Source organism: Mustelus asterias, chromosome 4 (assembly GCF_964213995.1).
Source record: "Mustelus asterias chromosome 4, sMusAst1.hap1.1, whole genome shotgun sequence".
Taxonomy (NCBI): domain Eukaryota; kingdom Metazoa; phylum Chordata; class Chondrichthyes; order Carcharhiniformes; family Triakidae; genus Mustelus; species Mustelus asterias.
Window position 1 is genome coordinate 137,400,996 of NC_135804.1, and position 19,252 is coordinate 137,420,247.

A 19,252-nucleotide genomic window follows, 5' to 3' on the forward strand; every position below is an offset into this window, starting at 1 on the left:
AAAGAGGCCAGTCGATGTTCTGACATTATCCATCAATGCCATTCCTGGGTCGTGCATCTTTTCCAGGTGTTTTGACCTGGCATTATCTCTCTTCGCCCCCCCCCCCCCCCCACCCCGGCTGCACTCCCCCTCCCGCTCGCATCCCATGTGCAGAGTATGAGCTTGCTTGGTGTCACTGCCTCGAACAAGTCTCTCTTCTTTATCAAGTCTGTCAGCTTGTACGTTGAGAACACATTCTGCACTCAAGTCTGAAGCTGCAACCACAGTCAGTAAATCTATTCATAGACAGCCCAGACAGTAAAAGAGAGAGAGTATGAGTTGAGCCTAACCTGACGCATCTCAGCAGCCCTGTCACACATGACTTCTTAGAGTTTGGTAAACTTTAGAGGGAGAAATAATTCCTGAATTCACTTCACCAGGGGAGTTTACTCAAGTCAGTTTCTTGCCTGTTCCTTGGGAAAATGCCATGAAGTTATGTGTGTGTTTTCTTGAGTTCGTGTTAAGATCTCTTCTGCCCCGTTCATTTCCTCTGACTATGTTTTCCGGGTTGTGTTGGAGTTGGTGGATGCGATGCTTCCTGTGTTTGTGTCAGCGAGTGTACAGCTGCGGAGGAGGCAGGAGGCGAGACACTGGCAACTGACAGCACCGATGTAATCCTTCCACACTTAGCGGAGGAACAGGGGAGGGGGGCGGGGAGAGGAATATATTCGAAAAAGTTTCTAGTCGATTTCAAGGAACATTTTTATTTATTTTTTTAATATAAGTGGCCCAACGATGGCTAAGGACTTTCCAGCAAGAAGCCTCGATAACATTAACCTCTCCTGTCTGCGGGTAAGTTGCTTTTAAAGTGTGCAGTTCTCACACACACACACACACAGTGCAAGTTATATTTAAAAGACTTGGATGCTGCTTTTCTGGTAAATGTCAGTGGGGTCTGTTTGTTAAAAAAGAAGGAGTAGTTATATCCCAGCTGATCATCTATGATGAATGGGGCTGACTTGAGTCCGATAATACACTGCAGGAGTTTTGTTTTAGAAATATTAAAGTCTGGGTATCTCCCTCAGTGTACCCGAGCAGGCGCTGGAGTGTGGCGACTAAGGATTTTCGCTGTCTCCTGACAGTTACCTTGCCAGATTCTGAACTGGGTGATTTTAATTGTGGCTTGACTGGTGCCTTACCCTCCCAACACGTCAGGTTTCACCTGAGGCTGGCTTGCAGGTCGTGACTGACTATTAATAACTAGCTTAAGGGTCACCCCACGGGGAACTGATATCCAAAGGTGTGTAGGTTAGGTGGATTGGCCATGCTAAATTGTCCCTTAGTGTCCCAAGATGTGTCAGTTAGATGGATTAGCCATGGTAAATGTGTGGGGTTACAGGGATAAAGTAGGGGTTAGAGTCTGGATAATTTGATTTTGATTTGATTTGATTTATTATTAGATAGATACCCTACAGTGCAGAAAGAGGCCCTTCGGCCCATCGAGTCTGCACCGACCACAATCCCACCCAGGCCCTATCCCCAGATCCCACCCACTAATCCCTCTAACCTAGACATCTCAGGACTCGAAGGGGCAATTTTTTTAGCATGGCCAATCAACCTAACCTGCACATCTTTGGACGGTGGGAGGAAACCGGAGCACCCGGAGGAAACCCACGCAGACACGAGGAGAATGTGCAAACTCCACACAGACAGTGACCCAAGCCAGGAATCGAACCCAGGTCCCTGGAGCTGTGAAGCAGCAGTGCTAACCACTGTGCTACCGTGCCGCCCAATTGTCAAATCTATTAGTGTACAGTGAAAGGTATTGTTTCTTGCATGCGATACAAAGTGTAGAGATGTACTTTCGGAGAGTCGGTACAGACTCGATGGACCAAATGGCCTCTTCTGCACTGTAGGGATTCTATGATTCCATGGTTCCATAATTCTATAAGGAATCCTCCGAGGAGTGAGAGAGTGGGGAACTTTTTTGGAATTGTAAATATTGTTAATGTGAATGAATGAATGATTTGGTGTTTTTTTTACCACTTTAAATGCAATTTCTTCTCCACAGGATCCTGCAGGGATATTTGAATTAGTTGAAGTGGTTGGCAATGGGACGTATGGTCAAGTCTACAAGGTTTGATTGAGTTTACTTTTTGCAAAGCATGTGCTGAATACAGTTACTGTTGTGATTAATATATATGTGCCTATTAACTTCAGATCTAGATAATATCTATGCATTCATAAATTATAATCAGTGTTATCCATTTCTCGATTGTTGAAGTTGTTTGTGCTTCTATTAGATGTAAGTGGGATTTGGCACAGTTGCCATAGTTGGACAGCACACAGTCCTTCCATCTATACCTGTGTCTGTCGGGTTGCCAACTCTGCTTAGACATTCCTGGAGGCTTCATGATATTACCAATCTCATAAAATCCCTACAGTGCAGAAAGGGGCCATTTGGCCCATCGAGCCTGCACTGCACTGACAACAATCTCATCCAGGCCCTATCCCTGTAGCCCCGCATCTTTACCCCGCTAATCCCCCTGACACTAAGGGTAATTTATCATGGCCAATCCGCCTAGTCCACACATCTTTGGACTGTGGGAGGAAACTGGAGCACCCGAAGGAAACCCACGCAGACAGGGGGAGAGTGTGCAAACTCCACACGGACAGTGACCCGAGGCCGGAATTGAACCCATGTCCCTGATGCTGTGAGACAGCAGTGTTAACCACTGTGCCACCGTGCCGCCCCAACTTCACTACTTGGTCAAACAGCCTTTATTCCCTCATTCCCAATACCATCATGATAAACAAAGGCTTCTGATGAATAAGGCAAACGTTTTTGTTTTAATATGCCTGTGAGTTGCTGACTGTGTCCGGGAGACCATGCTTTAACTCCTGGAGACTTTCAATTCCAGGGCATTCCTGGGGAGTTCAGACGAATAAGGGGGGATCTCATAAGACTTATAAAATTCTAACAGGACTAGACAGGGTAGAGACAGAGAGGATGTTCCCAATGGTGGGGGACTCCAGAACCAGGGGTCACAGTCTGAGTATTCAGGGTAGACCATTTAGGATAGGTGAGGAGGTGAGGAGACATTTCTTCACACAAAGAGTGGTGAGCCTGTGGAATTTATTTCCACAGGAAGTAGTTGATGCCAAAACATTGAATGTATTCAAGAGGCAGTGAGATATAGCACTTGGGGTGAATGGGATCAAAGGTTATGGCGAGAAGGCAGGATTGGCAATTGAGTTGGACGATCAGCCATGATTGTGATGAATGGTGGAGCAGGGTCGATGGGCCAAATGGCCTCCTCCTGCTCCTATCTTCTATGTTTCTATGAGTTGGGAACCCTGTGAAACTGATGTGAGGATGGAGTTTTGTCATGTTGCGGTGGGGGGGGGTGCGGGGGGGGTTACACAATGGGCATCAGGCATTGTTTTGCAATGCAAAACTTTTTAATCTGGCACTAATTAACATTAAACTGGTCATCACTATCAGTAGGTTACAGCTAGGATGCTGTGGGAAATCTAAATGCCATAGCGATGCACGGGGTGGATGTACCCTGGGGCTGTCCTGCTGACTTTGGTCACAATGTTGACCCAGGGTCATTTACACACAAGAAACTGGATCACTATTTCCACAGAGGAGGCAAACTGTCTAATTTTAGTTTTATTTTTATCTCCAAGAAAGACTGTTTGGCCACATGCCGATTTTTAAAAATTCCCTTGACAAGGCCTTTGATAAGGTGCCGCATAGTAGGTTGTTTCATAAGGTTAAATCTCACGGGATTCAGGGTGAGGTATCTAAATGGATACAAAATTGGCTTCTTGACAGCAGCCAGAGGGTGGTTGCCGAGAGTTGTTTTTCAAACTGGAGGCCTGTGACCAGCGGTGTGCCTCAGGGATCAGTGCTGGGTCCACTGTTATTTGTCATTTATATTAATGATTTGGATGAGAATATAGGAGGCATGGTTAGTAAGTTTGCAGATGACACTAAGATTGGTGGCATAGTGGACAGTGAAGAAAGTTATCTCCAATTGCAACAGGATCTTGATCAATTAGGCCAGTGGGCTGACGAATGGCAGATGGAGTTTAATTTAGACAAATGCGAGGTGATGCATTTTGGTAGATTGAACCAGGGCATGACTTACTCAGTTAATGGTAGGGTGTTGGGGAGAGTTACAGAACAAAGAGATCTAGGGGTACATGTTCATAGCTCCTTGAAAGTGGAGTCACAGGTGGACAGAGTGGTGAAGAAGGCATTCGGCATGCTTGGTTTCATCGGTCAGAACATTGAATACAGGAGTTGGAATGTCTTGTTGAAGTTGTACAAGACATTGGTAAGGCCACACTTGGAATACTGTGTGCAATTCTGGTCACCCTATTATAGGAAGGATATTATTAAACTAGAAAGAGTGCAGAAAAGATTTACTAGGATGCTACCGGGACTTGATGGATTGAGTTATAAAGAGCGGCTGGATAGACTGGGACTTTTTTCTCTGGAGCGTAGGAAGCTGAGGGGTGATCTTATAGAGGCCTATAAAATAATGAGGGGCATAGATCAGCTAGATAGTCAATATCTTTTCCCAAAGGTAGGGAAGTCTAACACTAGAGGGCATAGGTTTAAGGTGAGAGGGGAGAGATACAAAAGTGTCCAGAGGGGCAATTTTTTCACACAAAGGGTGGTGAGTGTCTGGAACAAGCTGCCAGAGGTAGTAGTAGAGGCGGGTACAATTTTGTTTTTTAAACAGCATTTAGATAGTTACATAGGTAAGATGGGTATGGAGGGATATGGGCCAAATGCGGGCAATTGGGATTAGCTTAGGGGTTTAAAAAAAAGAGGCGGCATGGACAACTTGGGCCGAAGGGCCTGTTTCCATGCTGTAAACCTCTATGACTCTATGATTCGATCACGAGTGTAGATGGCTGAGCCAGTATTTGCTGCCCATGCCTATTTGCCCTTTAATTAAGTGGCTTGTTGAGTCATTTCAAAGGGCATTTAAGAGTCAACCACATTACTATGGAAGTGGAGTCACATGTCGGCCAGACCAGGTAAGGACGGCAGATTTCTTTCCCTAAAGGGCATTAGTGAACCAGATGGATTTTTTACAACAAACGACAAAGGTTTCATGGTCATCGTTAGCCTTTTAATTCCAATTTTATTTTAAATTGAATTCAAATTGCACCACCTGCTATGGTGGGATTAGTACCCGGGAGCCCAGATCATTAGCCTGGGTCTCTGGACTCTTCGATCAGTGACAATATCACTACGCCACCTACTCATCTTCATCCTCAATTCAATAAGATTTTATGGTTAATCTGATTGTGACCTTAACTCCATTTTTCTGCTTGCTCCCCATAATCCTTGACCCTCTTGTCAATCAAAAGTCAGTCTTTGTAGTAAAAGCCAATCCCTACATTGGGGATAAATTTATTATATTGAATACATTGAGTTATCACACTGATGAGAGGCATTTATAAATTATATTGGGGGAAATTTTACCATTTTGAGTCTCAGTGCCGGATTTGGGCGTCAAATCCGCGCCTGGAATCCTCTTTGCAGCGCGCCTATTCGTGTTTTGGCGGCTCCATCCCGATCTGCGCTGTGTGCGGGGCGTAGCGCTGGTGGACCAATCGGAGCTTCATCCTCTGGTCGGGGGTGGGGGGCCGGGGGGTGGTGGGGGGGGGGGGGGGGGGGTGGGGAGGGGGTGACTGATCATCCCCTGGGGGGGTGGGGGGTGGGAGGGGAGGGGAGGGGGTGTGACGTATCATCCTCTGGTCGGGGGGGTTCCGCTGTCTGTCTGCGGCCAATCCCTCCTGGCACCATCACTGGTACACTACCAGCCACAGCCATCTCTCCCGCTCTCTTGCACCTGCAGGGAACCTGTGGCTGGTAGTGAAAATGGGTGCGAAGGTTTGGTAAAATCAGGCCCATTGTCACATAGTTGTTGAAAAAAGACTTGATTAATATTTTAACATTTGAGGCAGCACGGTGGCGCAGTGGTTAGCACTGCTGCCTTACAGCGCCAGGGACCTGCATTTGAATCCGGCCTTGGGTCACTGTGTGGAGTTTGCATATTCTCTCCGTGTCTGCGTGGGTTTCCTCCAGGAGCTCTGGTTTCCTCCCACAGTCCAAAGATGTGTGGGTTAGGTCGATTGGCCATGCTAAATTGCCCCTTAGTGTCAGGGGGATTCGCTGGGTAAATGTGTGGGGTTACGGGGCTGGGGCCTGTGTGGGATTGTTGTCAGTACAGACTCAATAGGCCTAACGGCCTCCTTATGCACTGTAGGATTCGATGATTTTATGACTTCACAACTCATTATCAACATGTTATACCAGTCAGTAATATTGGGAATAATTGTTGTTTCCATTTTGAAAAATTCTTGTTCTCTATTTTTTTATTTTACCTCACTGTCAAAGGATTTGTATCCATGTTGTCAAAGTGTGATGCACAGTATATTCATGTGCAAGTGTACTGTGTGATTAGGCCAGCTCTGCTATCGTGTGCCATTTTTAAAACCTCGGTGGTTCTATCAGTTCTGTGCTACGAGCTACTGAGCGACGGGCAAGTGACGAATGCCAATTTTTCTGATCAGATAAGGGAAATCAAACATATATTATCAACAACAACAGCTTGCATTTATAAAGCCGCATTGAACACAGTAAAACATCCAAAGGCGCTTCAATGGAGCATAATGGGACAGAATTGGCACCAAGCCAGAGGCAGGCAGTCGGACCAGTGGCTTACAGCTTGCTCGGAGAGATAGGTCTGAAAGAGCAACCTGCAGAGAGAGAGAGAGAGGTGGAGAGACAAAGAGGCAAAGGGAGGGAATGCCAGAGTTAGTGAGTTGCCAGATTAAATCAGCCAGGATTCAGCGGCCCATTCTGTGGCTATTTTCTTTATGCTTACTCGCTATTTACTTTTAAATCCACTGCTTCATCAATGCCCCAGTCTTTTTGCCAATTTGGAGTCCCAGCATTGAAAAATCATACTGTTAATAATAAAACAAAATCCAACATGCACTGAGTTTTTAGATTTCAAATGGGTCTATATTTCAGATATTTATATCTAAATTTACACATGTTTAATCTCCATATTGCTCGTTTCTGCTAACAGATACACAGAGTAACAAACAGTTACTCCAGACTCACAGTAAACAAACAAGAGCCTTGTTTTTCCTTCAGTCCTAATTTTAAACTTAATGCTTTGGTCACGATAGAATTCAATGTCGTTCTGTTCAATTGTTTGCTTAGACTGCTGCTTCCTTTCCGACACTGATTGTTATATCACTGGGTCCTAGTTCTCCATCTTGACCATGTTAGAGTAAATTCAGTGTTATTTGTGTGAAGGCCCCACCTTCTCAACTTTGTCCCTTTGCCTGAGGTGTGGTGATCCTCAGGTTAAATCACCGCCAGTCAGCTCTCCCCTCTCCACAAAGAGGAGAGCAGCCCTATGGTCATCTGGGAATATGGCGACGTTACCTTTAATTGGTGTATCTATCTCTGCTTGCATCAGAGTGTACCGGTGCTCCGTCACTGGCTGACCACCAGACCTGCTCTTCGGGTGCAAGATATGTTTTTATTGTTTATTGCCAAGTCCAGCATGTGAAATGCTCTGGAATAAGAACAAGTCACTTTAGGCTAGACACTTGTGACAGCTGCATGTGAAGAGGAAATGTTTTTTTTTCCCAACGTTGGGAGGAAAAGGGGACTCTTAGCCTTTTAACCGAAGGAAGAATTTCCTGTGTAGTCGCAGAGAATGAAAGTGACTTCCGGGAGAAAGACATTCCAAATGTTTTGCATCACAAAACCCTCAGCAATTAGGAAAGCAAATAGCATTATTGGTCTTTATTGCAAGGGGATTGGAGTACAAGAATAAATAAATCTTGTTACAATTCTACAGGGTTTTGGAGAGTTCACAAGTTCGTAAGACCAGAATTAGGCCATTCGGCCCATTGAGTCCACTCCGCCATTCGATCATGGCTGATATGCTCTTCATCCCCATTTTCCTGCCTTCCCCCCATAACCCTTCAACCCATTACCAATTAAAAACCTGTCTAACCCCTCCTTAAATTTACTCACTGCCCCGAGCATCCACCGCACTTTGGGGTAGCGAATTCCACAGATTCACAACCCTTTGGGAGAAGTAGTTTCTCCTCAACTCTGTTTTAAATTTGCTACCACCCCTTATCCTAAAACTATGACTTCTCGTCCCAAAGGGAAACTACTACTGTGCGCAATTTTAGTTTCCGCATTGAAGGAAGGAATATTTGCATTGGAGGAAGTATAGCAAAGGTTCACTATATTGGTCCCTGGGCTGAGAGGGTTGTTCTATGATGAATGGCTTCATCAAATCTCAGCACAAGTGGTGGATAAAAGGGAACCACCCCATATGTACCTCTTCAAGCTCATCCAATGAAATTGCTCTTATTGGGTTACCTTCTGTGAGATAACAACATTTCTGTGCACTTTCCAGAAATAACAAGTTTACACCAATGTAATAAAAGATATGAGAGTTTCACTAACTTGTGACATGACTTACCTGTTTTGCTTTTGGAAAGATTTATTTTATGATTTTGTGTGAAAATGTTTGTCAAGCATTTTGTATTAGTCAACATTAAGTAGATTTTAAAATTCCTTTCCCTGTCTCTGCACTCGGAACGTGGGAAAAATGATTGCTAAAGATGGGAGTGCTTTTTTTGCGAATGAGCTTCGGGCAAAACTCAAGTGGGGAGAATCGTAGCGTTCCCCCAAGTAACAAACCTCCCTTCCGACTCCCGTTAATGAGATCGAAAATCTGCACACAAATTGCAATGTTGCATTGTCAAATGAGGAAATGAACCGGGCCAAGTGTTAGATTTGGTTGTGGGAGAGCACTTTGGAGATAGTGACCACAATTCGGTGTCTTTTGTTATTGCAATGGAGCGGGATAGGGCCGTACGGCAGGGCAAGGTTTACAATTGGGGGACAGGTAATTATGATGCGATTGGGCAAGAATTAAGAGGCATAAGTTGGGAACAGAAACTGTCAGGGAAAGGCACTAATGAAAAGTGGAACTTTTTCAAGGAACAAATACTGGGTGTCCTTGATCGGTATGTCCCTGTCAGGCAGGGAGGAAATGGCCGAGTGAGGGAACCATGGTTCACAAAAGAGGTAGAATGTCTTGTGAAAAGGAAGAGGGAAGCTTATGTAGGGATGAGGAAACAAGGTTCAGATGGTTCAGATTTAGGGTTACAAGTTAGCAAGGAACGAGCTGAAAAAGGGGCTTAGGAGAGCTAGGAGGGGACATGAGAAGTCCTTGGCGGGTCGGATCAAGGAAAACCCCAAGGCTTTTTACTCTTATGTGAGGAATAAAAGAATGACCAGGGTGAGGTTAGGGCCGGTCAAGGACAATAATGGGAATTTGTGTATGGAGTCAGTAGAGATAGGCGAGGTGATGAATGAATACTTTTCTTCAGTGTTCACCAAGGAGAGGAGCCATCTTTTTGAAGAAGAGAAGGTGTTACAGGCTAATAGGCTGGAGGAAATAGATGTTCGGAGGAGGATGTCCTGGCAGTTTTGAATAAACTGAAGGTCGATAAGTCCCCTGGGCCTGATGAAATATATCCTAGGATTCTTTGGGAGGCAAGGGATGAGATTGCAGAGCCTTTGGCTTTGATCTTTGGGTCCTCACTGTCCACGGGGATGGTGCCAGAGGACTGGAGAATGGCGAATGTTGTTCCTCTGTTTAAGAAAGGGAATAGAAATGACCCTGGTAATTATAGACCGGTTAGTCTTACTTCGGTGGTTGGTAAATTGATGGAAAAGGTCCTTAGGGATGGGATTTACGACCATTTAGAAAGATGCGGATTAATCCGGGATAGTCAGCACGGATTCGTGAAGGGCAAGTCGTGCCTCACAAATTTGATAGAATTTTTTGAGGAGGTAACTAAGTGTGTTGATGAAGGTAGGGCAGTTGATGTCATATACATGGATTTTAGTAAGGCGTTTGATAAGGTCCCCCATGGTCGGCTTATGATGAAAGTGAGGAGGTGTGGGATAGAGGGAAAGTTGGCCGATTGGATAGGTAACTGGCTGTCTGATCGAAGACAGAGGGTGGTGGTGGATGGAAAATTTTCGGATTGGAGGCAGGTTGCTAGCGGAGTGCCACAGGGATCAGTGCTTGGTCCTCTGCTCTTTGTGATTTTTATTAATGACTTAGAGGAGGGGGCTGAAGGGTGGATCAGTAAATTTGCTGATGATACCAAGATTGGTGGAGTAGTGGATGAGGTGGAGGGCTGTTGTAGGCTGCAAAGAAACATAGATAGGATGCAAAGCTGGGCTGAAAAATGGCAAATGGAGTTTAACCCGGATAAATGTGAGGTGATTCATTTTGGTAGGACTAATTTAAATGTGGATTACAGGGTCAAAGGTAGGGTTCTGAAGACTGTGGAGGAACAGAGAGATCTTGGGGTCCATATCCACAGATCTCTAAGGGTTGCCACTCAAGTGGATAGAGCTGTGAAGAAGGCGTATAGTGTGTTAGCTTTTATTAACAGGGGGTTGGAGTTTAAGAGCCGTGGGGCTATGCTGCAACTGTACAGGACCTTGGTGAGACCACATTTGGAATATTGTGTGCAGTTCTGGTCACCTCACTATAAGAAGGATGTGGAAGTGCTGGAAAGAGTGCAGAGGAGATTTACCAGGATGCTGCCTGGTTTGGAGGGTAGGTCTTATGAGGAAAGGTTGAGGGAGCTAGGGCTGTTCTCTCTGGAGCGGAGGAGGCTGAGGGGAGACTTAATAGAGGTTTATAAAATGATGAAGGGGATAGATATAGTTCAAAGACTATTTCCTCGGGTGGATGGAGCTATTACAAGGGGGCATAACTATAGGGTTCGTGGTGGGAGATATAGGAAGGATATCAGAGGTAGGCTCTTTACGCAGAGAGTGGTTGGGGTGTGGAATGAACTGCCTGCAGTGATAGTGGAGTCAGACACTTTAGGAACATTTAAGCGGTTATTGGATAGGCACATGGAGCACACCAGGATGATAGGGAGTGGGATAGCTTGATCTTGGTTTCAGATAAAGCTCGGCACAACATCGTGGGCCGAAGGGCCTGTTCTGTGCTGTACTGTTCTATGTTCTATCTTGGAGTAAACTAGCTCCAAAGGCCCCAACTTTCCTCCCACACTCATTTATCATCGGACAACTGACATGCACCTGTTTGACTTGAACAGATGCTAGGATTCACATCCAAGTGGCAATGGTGAGCAACACAACTCCTTGTTAAATGAGGGCTTTGCCATGATTTTTCTCATCAAAGGCATAGATTATTCCCATTAAACAGTGATTGCATGAGTAAGTGCAGCAAAACATCAGCAAGAACTATTAAATGCAGCTCCAACTCAATTATAATTGCTGGAGGACCTCGGATATATGACACCAGAAATAGGAGCAGGAGAAGACCTTTTGGCTTGTTGAGTCTGCTCTGCCATTCAATACGTTCATGGTTAATCTTGGGCTTCATTTCCATTTTCCAGCCCATTCTCCTTAATTTCCAGAGAGACCAAAAATCTATCTCGCTCAGCCTTAATATATATAATATATATATTCGATGAAGGACACATTCACAATCCTCTGTGTGGATAACTCTGAAGATTCACAATCCATTGAGTGAAGAAATTTCTCCTCCTCGCAGGCAATTGTGCTGAGATTTACTTCCGAGTTTTGCCTAAATGTTCAGCTTCCTATCCTGAAATGATGCCCCCGTGTTCCAGATTCCCTTGACAGGGGCAACAACATCCCAGTAGCTATGCTGTCAAAGCCCTTAGGAACCTTTAATGTTGCAATGAGATCGCTCCTCATTCTTCTAAACTTCAGCGAATATAGATCCAATTTACTCCAGCCATTCACCATAGGCCAACCCTCTCAGCAAAGGACCAATCTAGTGAACCTTTGCGATACTTTCTCCAACGCAAGTATCCCTTCCTTCAGGTGAAGGCCAAAATGTGCACAATATTCCAGGCGTAATCTCACCAAAACCCTGTAGAATTGCAAGAAGATTTCTTTATTCCTGTACGCCAATCACCTTGCAATAAAGACCAATCATGTTATTTGCTTTTCTAATTGCTTGCACAACCCGCATGCTAACGCTTTGTGTTCCTTGTATGGGTGCACCCAAATCTCTCTGAACATCAATATTCATAGATTTCAAGCCTTTTAAAAAAGAGAAGCATGTGTTCCCAAACCTAGTTTCCAGTTAATGTCTTCCAGTTGAATGCCGTAGTGTCTTGTCACTAGCTTTATTAATGGCATCTGCTTCAGCATGGTGCAAGGGCCTATTCACAACTGCCTGGAATGTGCCAGTCACTTTTAATGTCTACAAGTTTCAATCCAGTGGTAGAATCATAGAATGCTACAGTGCAGAAGAAGGCCATTTGGCCCATCGGATCTACACTGACCATAATTCCGCCCAGGCCCTATCCCTCATAACCCCATGTCTTTACCCTAGCTAGTCTCCCTGACACTAAGGGGCAATTTAGCATGGCCAATCCACCTAACCTGCACATCTTTGGACTGTGGCAGGAAACCGGAGCACCTGGAGGAAACTCACGCAGACACAGGGAGAATTTGCAAACTCCACACAGATAATGACCCAAGCCGGGAATTGAACCTGGTTACCCTGGCACTGTGAGGCAGCAGTGCTAACCACTGTGCCACTGTGTTGCTTACCAAGTTTACCCATTATTACCCATTACCCATTTCCTCGGGTGAATGGAGTGGTAACTAGGGGGCATAACTGTAGGATTCATGGTGGGAGATATAGGAAGGATGTCCGAGGTAGGTTTTTTACTCAGAGAGTGGTTGGGGTGTGGAATGGACTGGTTGCAGGGATAGTGGAGTCAGAAACTCTAGGAACATTTAAGAAGCTATTGGATAGGCACATGGAGCACTTCGGGATGATAGGGAGGAAATAGCTTGATCTGGGTTTCAGACAAAGCTCGGCACAACATCGTGGGCCGAAGGGCCTGTTCTGTGCTGTACTGTTCTATGTTCTATTATGAATTGCTTTATCCAGGTTCTGATAACCTTTGTGGAAGACATTTGGCCACATTATGGGGGAGACTCTCACTGAGAATGCAAGTTTGTGCAGATGAAGACCCAAATTCAGCCCCCCAACCACTCCTTCTATTCCCCCACAAACAATTTATTTATTTGCTAAAATTCATATTGAATCATGTTCTTAATGATCAACCCCTTGGGCAAAACACTCGACAAACATTTTAAATGTCCCATGTTGAAGAAGGATGGGGAAGGCTGGGGAAAAGGAGGTGATGGTCTCATGGTATTATCGCTGGATTATTAATCCAGAAACTCAGCTAATGTTCAGGGGACATGGGTTCGAATCCAGTCACGGCAGATGGTGGAATTTGAATTCAGTAAAAAAACTATTGTCCATTTTTGGAAAAACACATCTGGTCCACTCATGCTCTTTAGGGAAGGAAATCTGCTGTCAGTATTTGGTCTGGCCTACATGTGACTCCAGAGCCACAGCAATGTGGTCAACTCTCAACTGCCCTCCAAGGGCAACTAGGGATGGGCAATAAATGCTGGGTAGCTAGCGACACCCATATCCCATGAATGAATAAAAATTAGGTCACTTTGCCATTTCTGCTGACCCCATAAGTGTACACTTCATCTTTATTCATGCAATTAACAGCACCATCTAGACAATAACTTCAGGGCCACTTCTGGTACTTTGCAAACCCATAATAATGGAGCTGGGGCATTTGCTATCTTTTTTCACTTATTCCAGCTTGCGCCAAGAGCACTGTTAAATCACCAACCATATTTGACAACACGGCCCCATCTTCAAAAAGAAGCAGCTCAATTCTTTAAGGAGTTTTTAAAAATTAATTCATGGGACATGGGTGTCATTGGCTGGCCAGCATTTATTGCCCATCCCTGGTTTCCGAGGGCAGTTGAGAGTCAACCACATTGCTGTAACTCTGGAGTCACACGTCGGCCAGACCAGGTGAGGATGACCGATTTCTTTCCTGAAGAACATTAGTGAACCAGATGGGTTTCTCGACAATCGACATTGGCTTCTTGGTCATCAATAGATTCTTAATTCCAGATTTTTTTTACTGGAACAGAAACTCTGTCTCCAGGTTTCTGCCTGCATTGGCCTGGTAGCAATTTTAAGCTGGAGAAGGCAGGACTTCACAGGGGAGGACCACCTTTGCCCCAATTAAGGCCCTTAAGTGACCACTAATGGCCTAGTAAAGAACTTTTCCTTCCCAGCCTCAATTTTGTCAATTGACAGGTGAATGACAGCTTGCTATTGCGGAGGGGGGTTGACAGGATGTATAAATGAACATAGCTGGATCTCAGACAGGAAGCGGGTGGGGCCTCTGTCAGAAGCCTCCTTCTGATGGGGGCACCCAACCCCTCCCACTTCAGGCCTGGCGAGGACTTCTGCACTCAACAGTGGGCAGTTGGCTCTGTGAACTTTAGATGTGCAAACTACAACCTGCCCCGTTCCCTCCCTGGCAAAAAAAAAGAACATTACCTCTTTAACCTGTGCTTAACCCTCTCTCCACTCATTGTCTGCACCTGTAAAGACTTGATTACCTGTTAAGACTCGCATTCCAACCATTATCTTGTAATTGAGCTTGTGTCTATATATGCCCTATTTGAGAACCCAACTCTTCACTCACCTAATGAAGGGGCAACGCTCTGAAAGCTCGTGCTACCAAATAAACCTGCTGGACTTTAACCTGGTGTTGCGAGACTACTTACTGTGCCCACCCCAGTCCAACGCCGGCAACTCCACAGTGTGATAGATGGCAGTGGCATTTTCTAATGCTGCACATTGCTAAATTATTTTTGGTTAGGGATCTTACAGGTAGAGTAAGTTACCAATTGTGTTTGGAAGCGCAGAGACTCCCCCTCATCATTGCGAGGGCTAACTAATTCAAGGATAGAATTTCATGTGCGTTGTGCGAGGTTTTGGCTGTAAAAGGGGATCAAAAAGTACCACATGAGCAGGCACTTTTGTTGGCCAAGCTACCAACTTCACTGGGCCTATTTTATAAGTGACATTCTGGAAGATCCTACACAATGTGCCAGGTTAAGGGGAAATGGCACCATGTCATAATGCTCATTCGGAGAACCGGTGCAGGCACGAAGGGCTGATTTGGTTCTGTGTCAGTTTCTCAAAGGGCAAGTTCCAGAAAAAAACAACCTTATTTTGGTCTGGGGCATCAATGTACACGGTAACAATGTGGCACAGCTCTTATTTGTTTGTTCAGTTTTACTTTTGCATCAATTTACATCTTACAATAAGTATAACCTGGAGATGGACCTTCGTTGTATTTTGAGAAGTGACTACCCAAACCTTCTGTTCTCCAGCCAATTTCCTGATTGATGTTCAGTAACTCTGATCAGAAATGGGCATGTGTTATTGGGGGTGAGAATAGTGTTGCACTGGACTGTGGTGCTTCCTCCCTGGTCAAACAGCTGTTGATATTATTTGCCAAGGGTGAATTGGCTGAGGTATTACAGCACAAGATATTACCAAGGTGAGGTATCACAGGGCGAGGTGTTACCAGGGTGAGGTATTACAGGGTCAGGTACTACATGTGAGTTACTAAAGGGTAAAGTATTGCAGGGTGAGATATTACAGGGTCAGGTATTATAGCATCAGGTAGTACACGGTGAATTATTAAAAGGTAAAGTATTCCAGGGTGAGGCGTTACAGGATGAGGTATTACAGGGTAAGGTGTTACAGGGTCAAGTATTACAAGTTCAGGTATTACAGAGTCAGGTATTACAAGGTCAGGTACTACACAATGAGTTACTAAAGGGTAAAGTATTATAGGGTGTGGTATTAGAGGGTGAGGTATTACAGGGTAATGTATTACAGGGTCAGGTATTACAGGGTCAGGTACTACACGGTGAGTTACTAAAGGGTAAAGTACTGCAGGGTGAGGTATTACAGGGTCAGGTACTACACGGTGAGTTACTAAAGGGTAAAGTATTACAGGATGACGTATTACAGGGTAAGGCATTACAAGGTGAGGTGTTACAGGGTGAGATATTATAGGGTAAGGTACTACACGGTGAGGTATTACAGGGCAAGGTACAACACGATGAGGTAAAGGATGAGGTGTTACAGGGTGAGATGTTACAGGGTCAGGTATTACAGGGTCAGGTACTACACGGTGAGTTACTAAGGGGTAAAGTATTACAGGGTGCGGTATTACAGGACAAGGGAGTGTACAGTGAGACAAAGGGTGAGGTGTTACAGGGTTACCAGTGTGTGAGAGAACATACCAGCCTAAAATGGCTACTGCAGAATAGGAAGCGAATGGGTTCTGAAAATATCTACATGATATTCTTATTGTCTTGTTTAATCACCTTGTCTGAGAATTTCAGTAGATTTCTTCCTTGAAGTGTTGCTGACTGACTTCATGACTTGCATGTTGATTGACAGCATTCTGTAAGAAGTTGTCAAGCATTTCCTCCATTACAGATGTGACACAAGCTGTTCAAGAATCCTCTGCTCTGTGCCACAATCCTTTATTTTAATAAATATGAGGATCATCCTCATTATTTCCAGCATCTGTATTCATGGAATTGAAGAAAATGTTTGTCTGGGTCTCACCTCTTCTTTAGTTGTTTTCTTCCAAGTTTCAGCTGGTCGGAATACGCTGCCGTTCTACTGAGTTGGCAACAGGTGATGGCACTGATTTGTGTTGGCATGAACCATTCACCCTGATACAATCATTTGTTTGATGCCATTAAATTGAACCATTATTCGCCTTTCAACACTTCTGGCATGGATTTTGTTTAAGTCACGGGAACAGGAAACAAGAGGTTCGTTGTTGGTTACTGTGGTCACTGCAGCAACAAAAGGGTGCAGAGTTTGATCTGGCCATTGGGTTGGGAAACAAGTCATGAGCCAGCCAGATAATATTTCGATGCCCTCGTGAATATTACAGAACATAGTTTGAGAAATATACTTTGCGTATATTGAGCCAGAAGCAAGGGTTTCTTAAACACGAGGAAGTACATGCCTGGTTGCTGGTTTTTGAGGACCAGATAGCAATCAATCACTGCTATATCCTAGATTTTGAAAGCAAAGTTGTCCATTGGAAGGCTCTCGAAGAGGAGATGATTCAGAAGGGGGTGGCATGGTGGCACAATGATCAGCACTGCTGCCTCACAGTGCTAGGGAACCGGGCTCAATTCCGGTCTTAGGTGACTGTCTGTGTGGAGTCTGCACGTTCTCCCAGTGTCTGCGTGGGTTTCCTCCAGGTGCTCCAGTTTCCTCCCACAGAACAAAGATGGGCAGGTTAGGTGGATTGGTTGTGCTAAATTGCCCCTCAGCGTCAGGGGGATTAGCAGGGTAAAGGGGCGGGTTACAGGAATAGGGCCTGATTGTGGTTGGTACAGACTCGATGGGCCTCCTTCTGTACTGGAAGAATTCTATGAATATAGACTATGGGTGGAATTTAATGCCTTCTCCCATGGTGAGATTGGTGGCGAGTGACATTTAATCAGACAGGAGGTCGGTGGGTAGGAAGGGATCCTGCCACCTTTCTGCCTCCACTCAATTACGTCGATGGCAGAAATGTCCATGGACAGTCTTCCTGCTACTTAAAGCTCTTATACCACCGCCGCTGGTATTAATCCAGTGGGCGAGTAGTTTCTCATTCAGAGAGCATGACGAGCAAACCCATGCAGGGTAACCTGCAGTTTTCTGGGAGCACGCCTCATTCAAAGGCAGGTACGGTGGGCCGAATGTCCTTCTTCTGTGCTGTCTCATTCTCGGATTCCAGGTCATCTTAAACCTATCTGAGTGATGGGATACTCACTTTCAATTCTTTCTACAATATTCCGTGATTCAATGTATTTTTTCCCAAAGTGCACTGGAGAGGGTGCAGAGGAGATTTACCAGGATGCTGCCTGGACTGGAGGGCCTGAGCTATGAGGAAAGATTGGATAGGCTGGAGCTGTTTCCCTTGGAGCAGCGAAGGTTAAGAGGGGATTGAGGTGCGTAAGATTACGAGGGACATAGATAGAGTGGATAGGAAGACGCTTCTTCCATTAGTAGAGGGGTCAACAACCAGGGGGAGTAGATTTAAGTTAAGACATAGAAGTCTAAGAGGGAAGTTGAGAAACATTTTCACCCAGACGGCAGTGAGAGTCTGGAACTGACTGCCTGAAAGGTTGGTTGGGTCAGAGCAGTCAGAATACTTTAGAAGTATTTAAATATTCACTAGCCCTGCCGAAACCTCCAGGGCTATAGGACAAGCATTGGAAAATAGTGTAATCATAGAAATCCTACAGTGCAGAAGGAGGCCATTCGGCCCATCGAGTCTGCACCGACCACAATCCCACCCAGGCCCTACCCCCACATATTTACCTGCTAATCCCTCTAACCTACACATCCCAGGACTCTAAGGGGCAATTTTTAACCTGGCCAATCAACCTAACCCGCACATCTTTGGACTGTGGGAGGAAACCGGAGCACTCGGAGGAAACCCACGCAGACACGAGGAGAATGTGCAAACTCCACACAGACAGTGACCCGAACCGGGAATCGAACCCGGGACCCTGGAGCTGTGAAGCAGCAGTGCTAACCACTGTGCTACCGTGCCGCCCTGTGCTACCGTGCCACCGTGTAGTTAGAAACCAAAAGAGAAAATGCTGGAAAATCTGGCAGCATCTGTACGGAGAGAGAAAAGCTGACGTTTCGAGTCCAGGTGACCCTTTGTCAAAGCTCAGTGTCTAGCTTAGTGTAGTCAGATCTTTGTTGATCAGTGTGAACACGATGGGCTGAATGGCATCCTTCTGTGCTGTAAATGTCTATAAGCTATTTACACTAGATGGTATGGCCCCTAAAGACCACAGACCTTCTGGTGCCTGCATGCCATCCGGATGCTGCTGAAGGCAGACAAACATGTATGGAGTTAAGTTATGTGAGGTTCCAGGCGGTATCTGTATTTTCCATCAAACCTTGCTTGGAGTGGAATCTCCACCGACCTCACTGCATCATAATAACATGGCCTGGATAGCTAGTGAATGTCGTCAGAATTTGCAAGAATGTGGCTTCCTTAAAAAAAGAGGCACCACTTCCTGATGGCGGATACTCATGCACAGTGAGCAATTCCTGGCTATGGATACTGAGGCTTCATAGGCCCACAATATACAGATATAGAACAATAATGATTAAAAATTGCATAAGGCCCATTAGTGGGTGCAGGGATTGTGATGTGC

The 19,252-nt window shown here is 45.2% G+C and overlaps 1 protein-coding gene across 3 annotated transcripts in view; it reads left to right on the forward strand.

Annotated features, from left to right (window-relative positions):
• Window positions 1-579: 579 nt before the first annotated feature.
• Window positions 580-19,252, forward strand: part of LOC144493006 (mitogen-activated protein kinase kinase kinase kinase 4) — a 307,127-nt gene continuing 288,454 nt past the window's right edge. Inside the window, exons 1-2 of one of the 3 annotated variants that reach the window (XM_078211781.1) lie at window positions 580-831; window positions 2,051-2,116. In XM_078211781.1, the coding sequence (XP_078067907.1) occupies window positions 775-831; window positions 2,051-2,116 (123 nt within the window). In that variant the 5' untranslated portion in view covers window positions 580-774. The remainder of the gene's footprint in view (window positions 832-2,050; window positions 2,117-19,252) is intronic. The other 2 variants (XM_078211782.1, XM_078211783.1) reach the window with 2 other exon arrangements.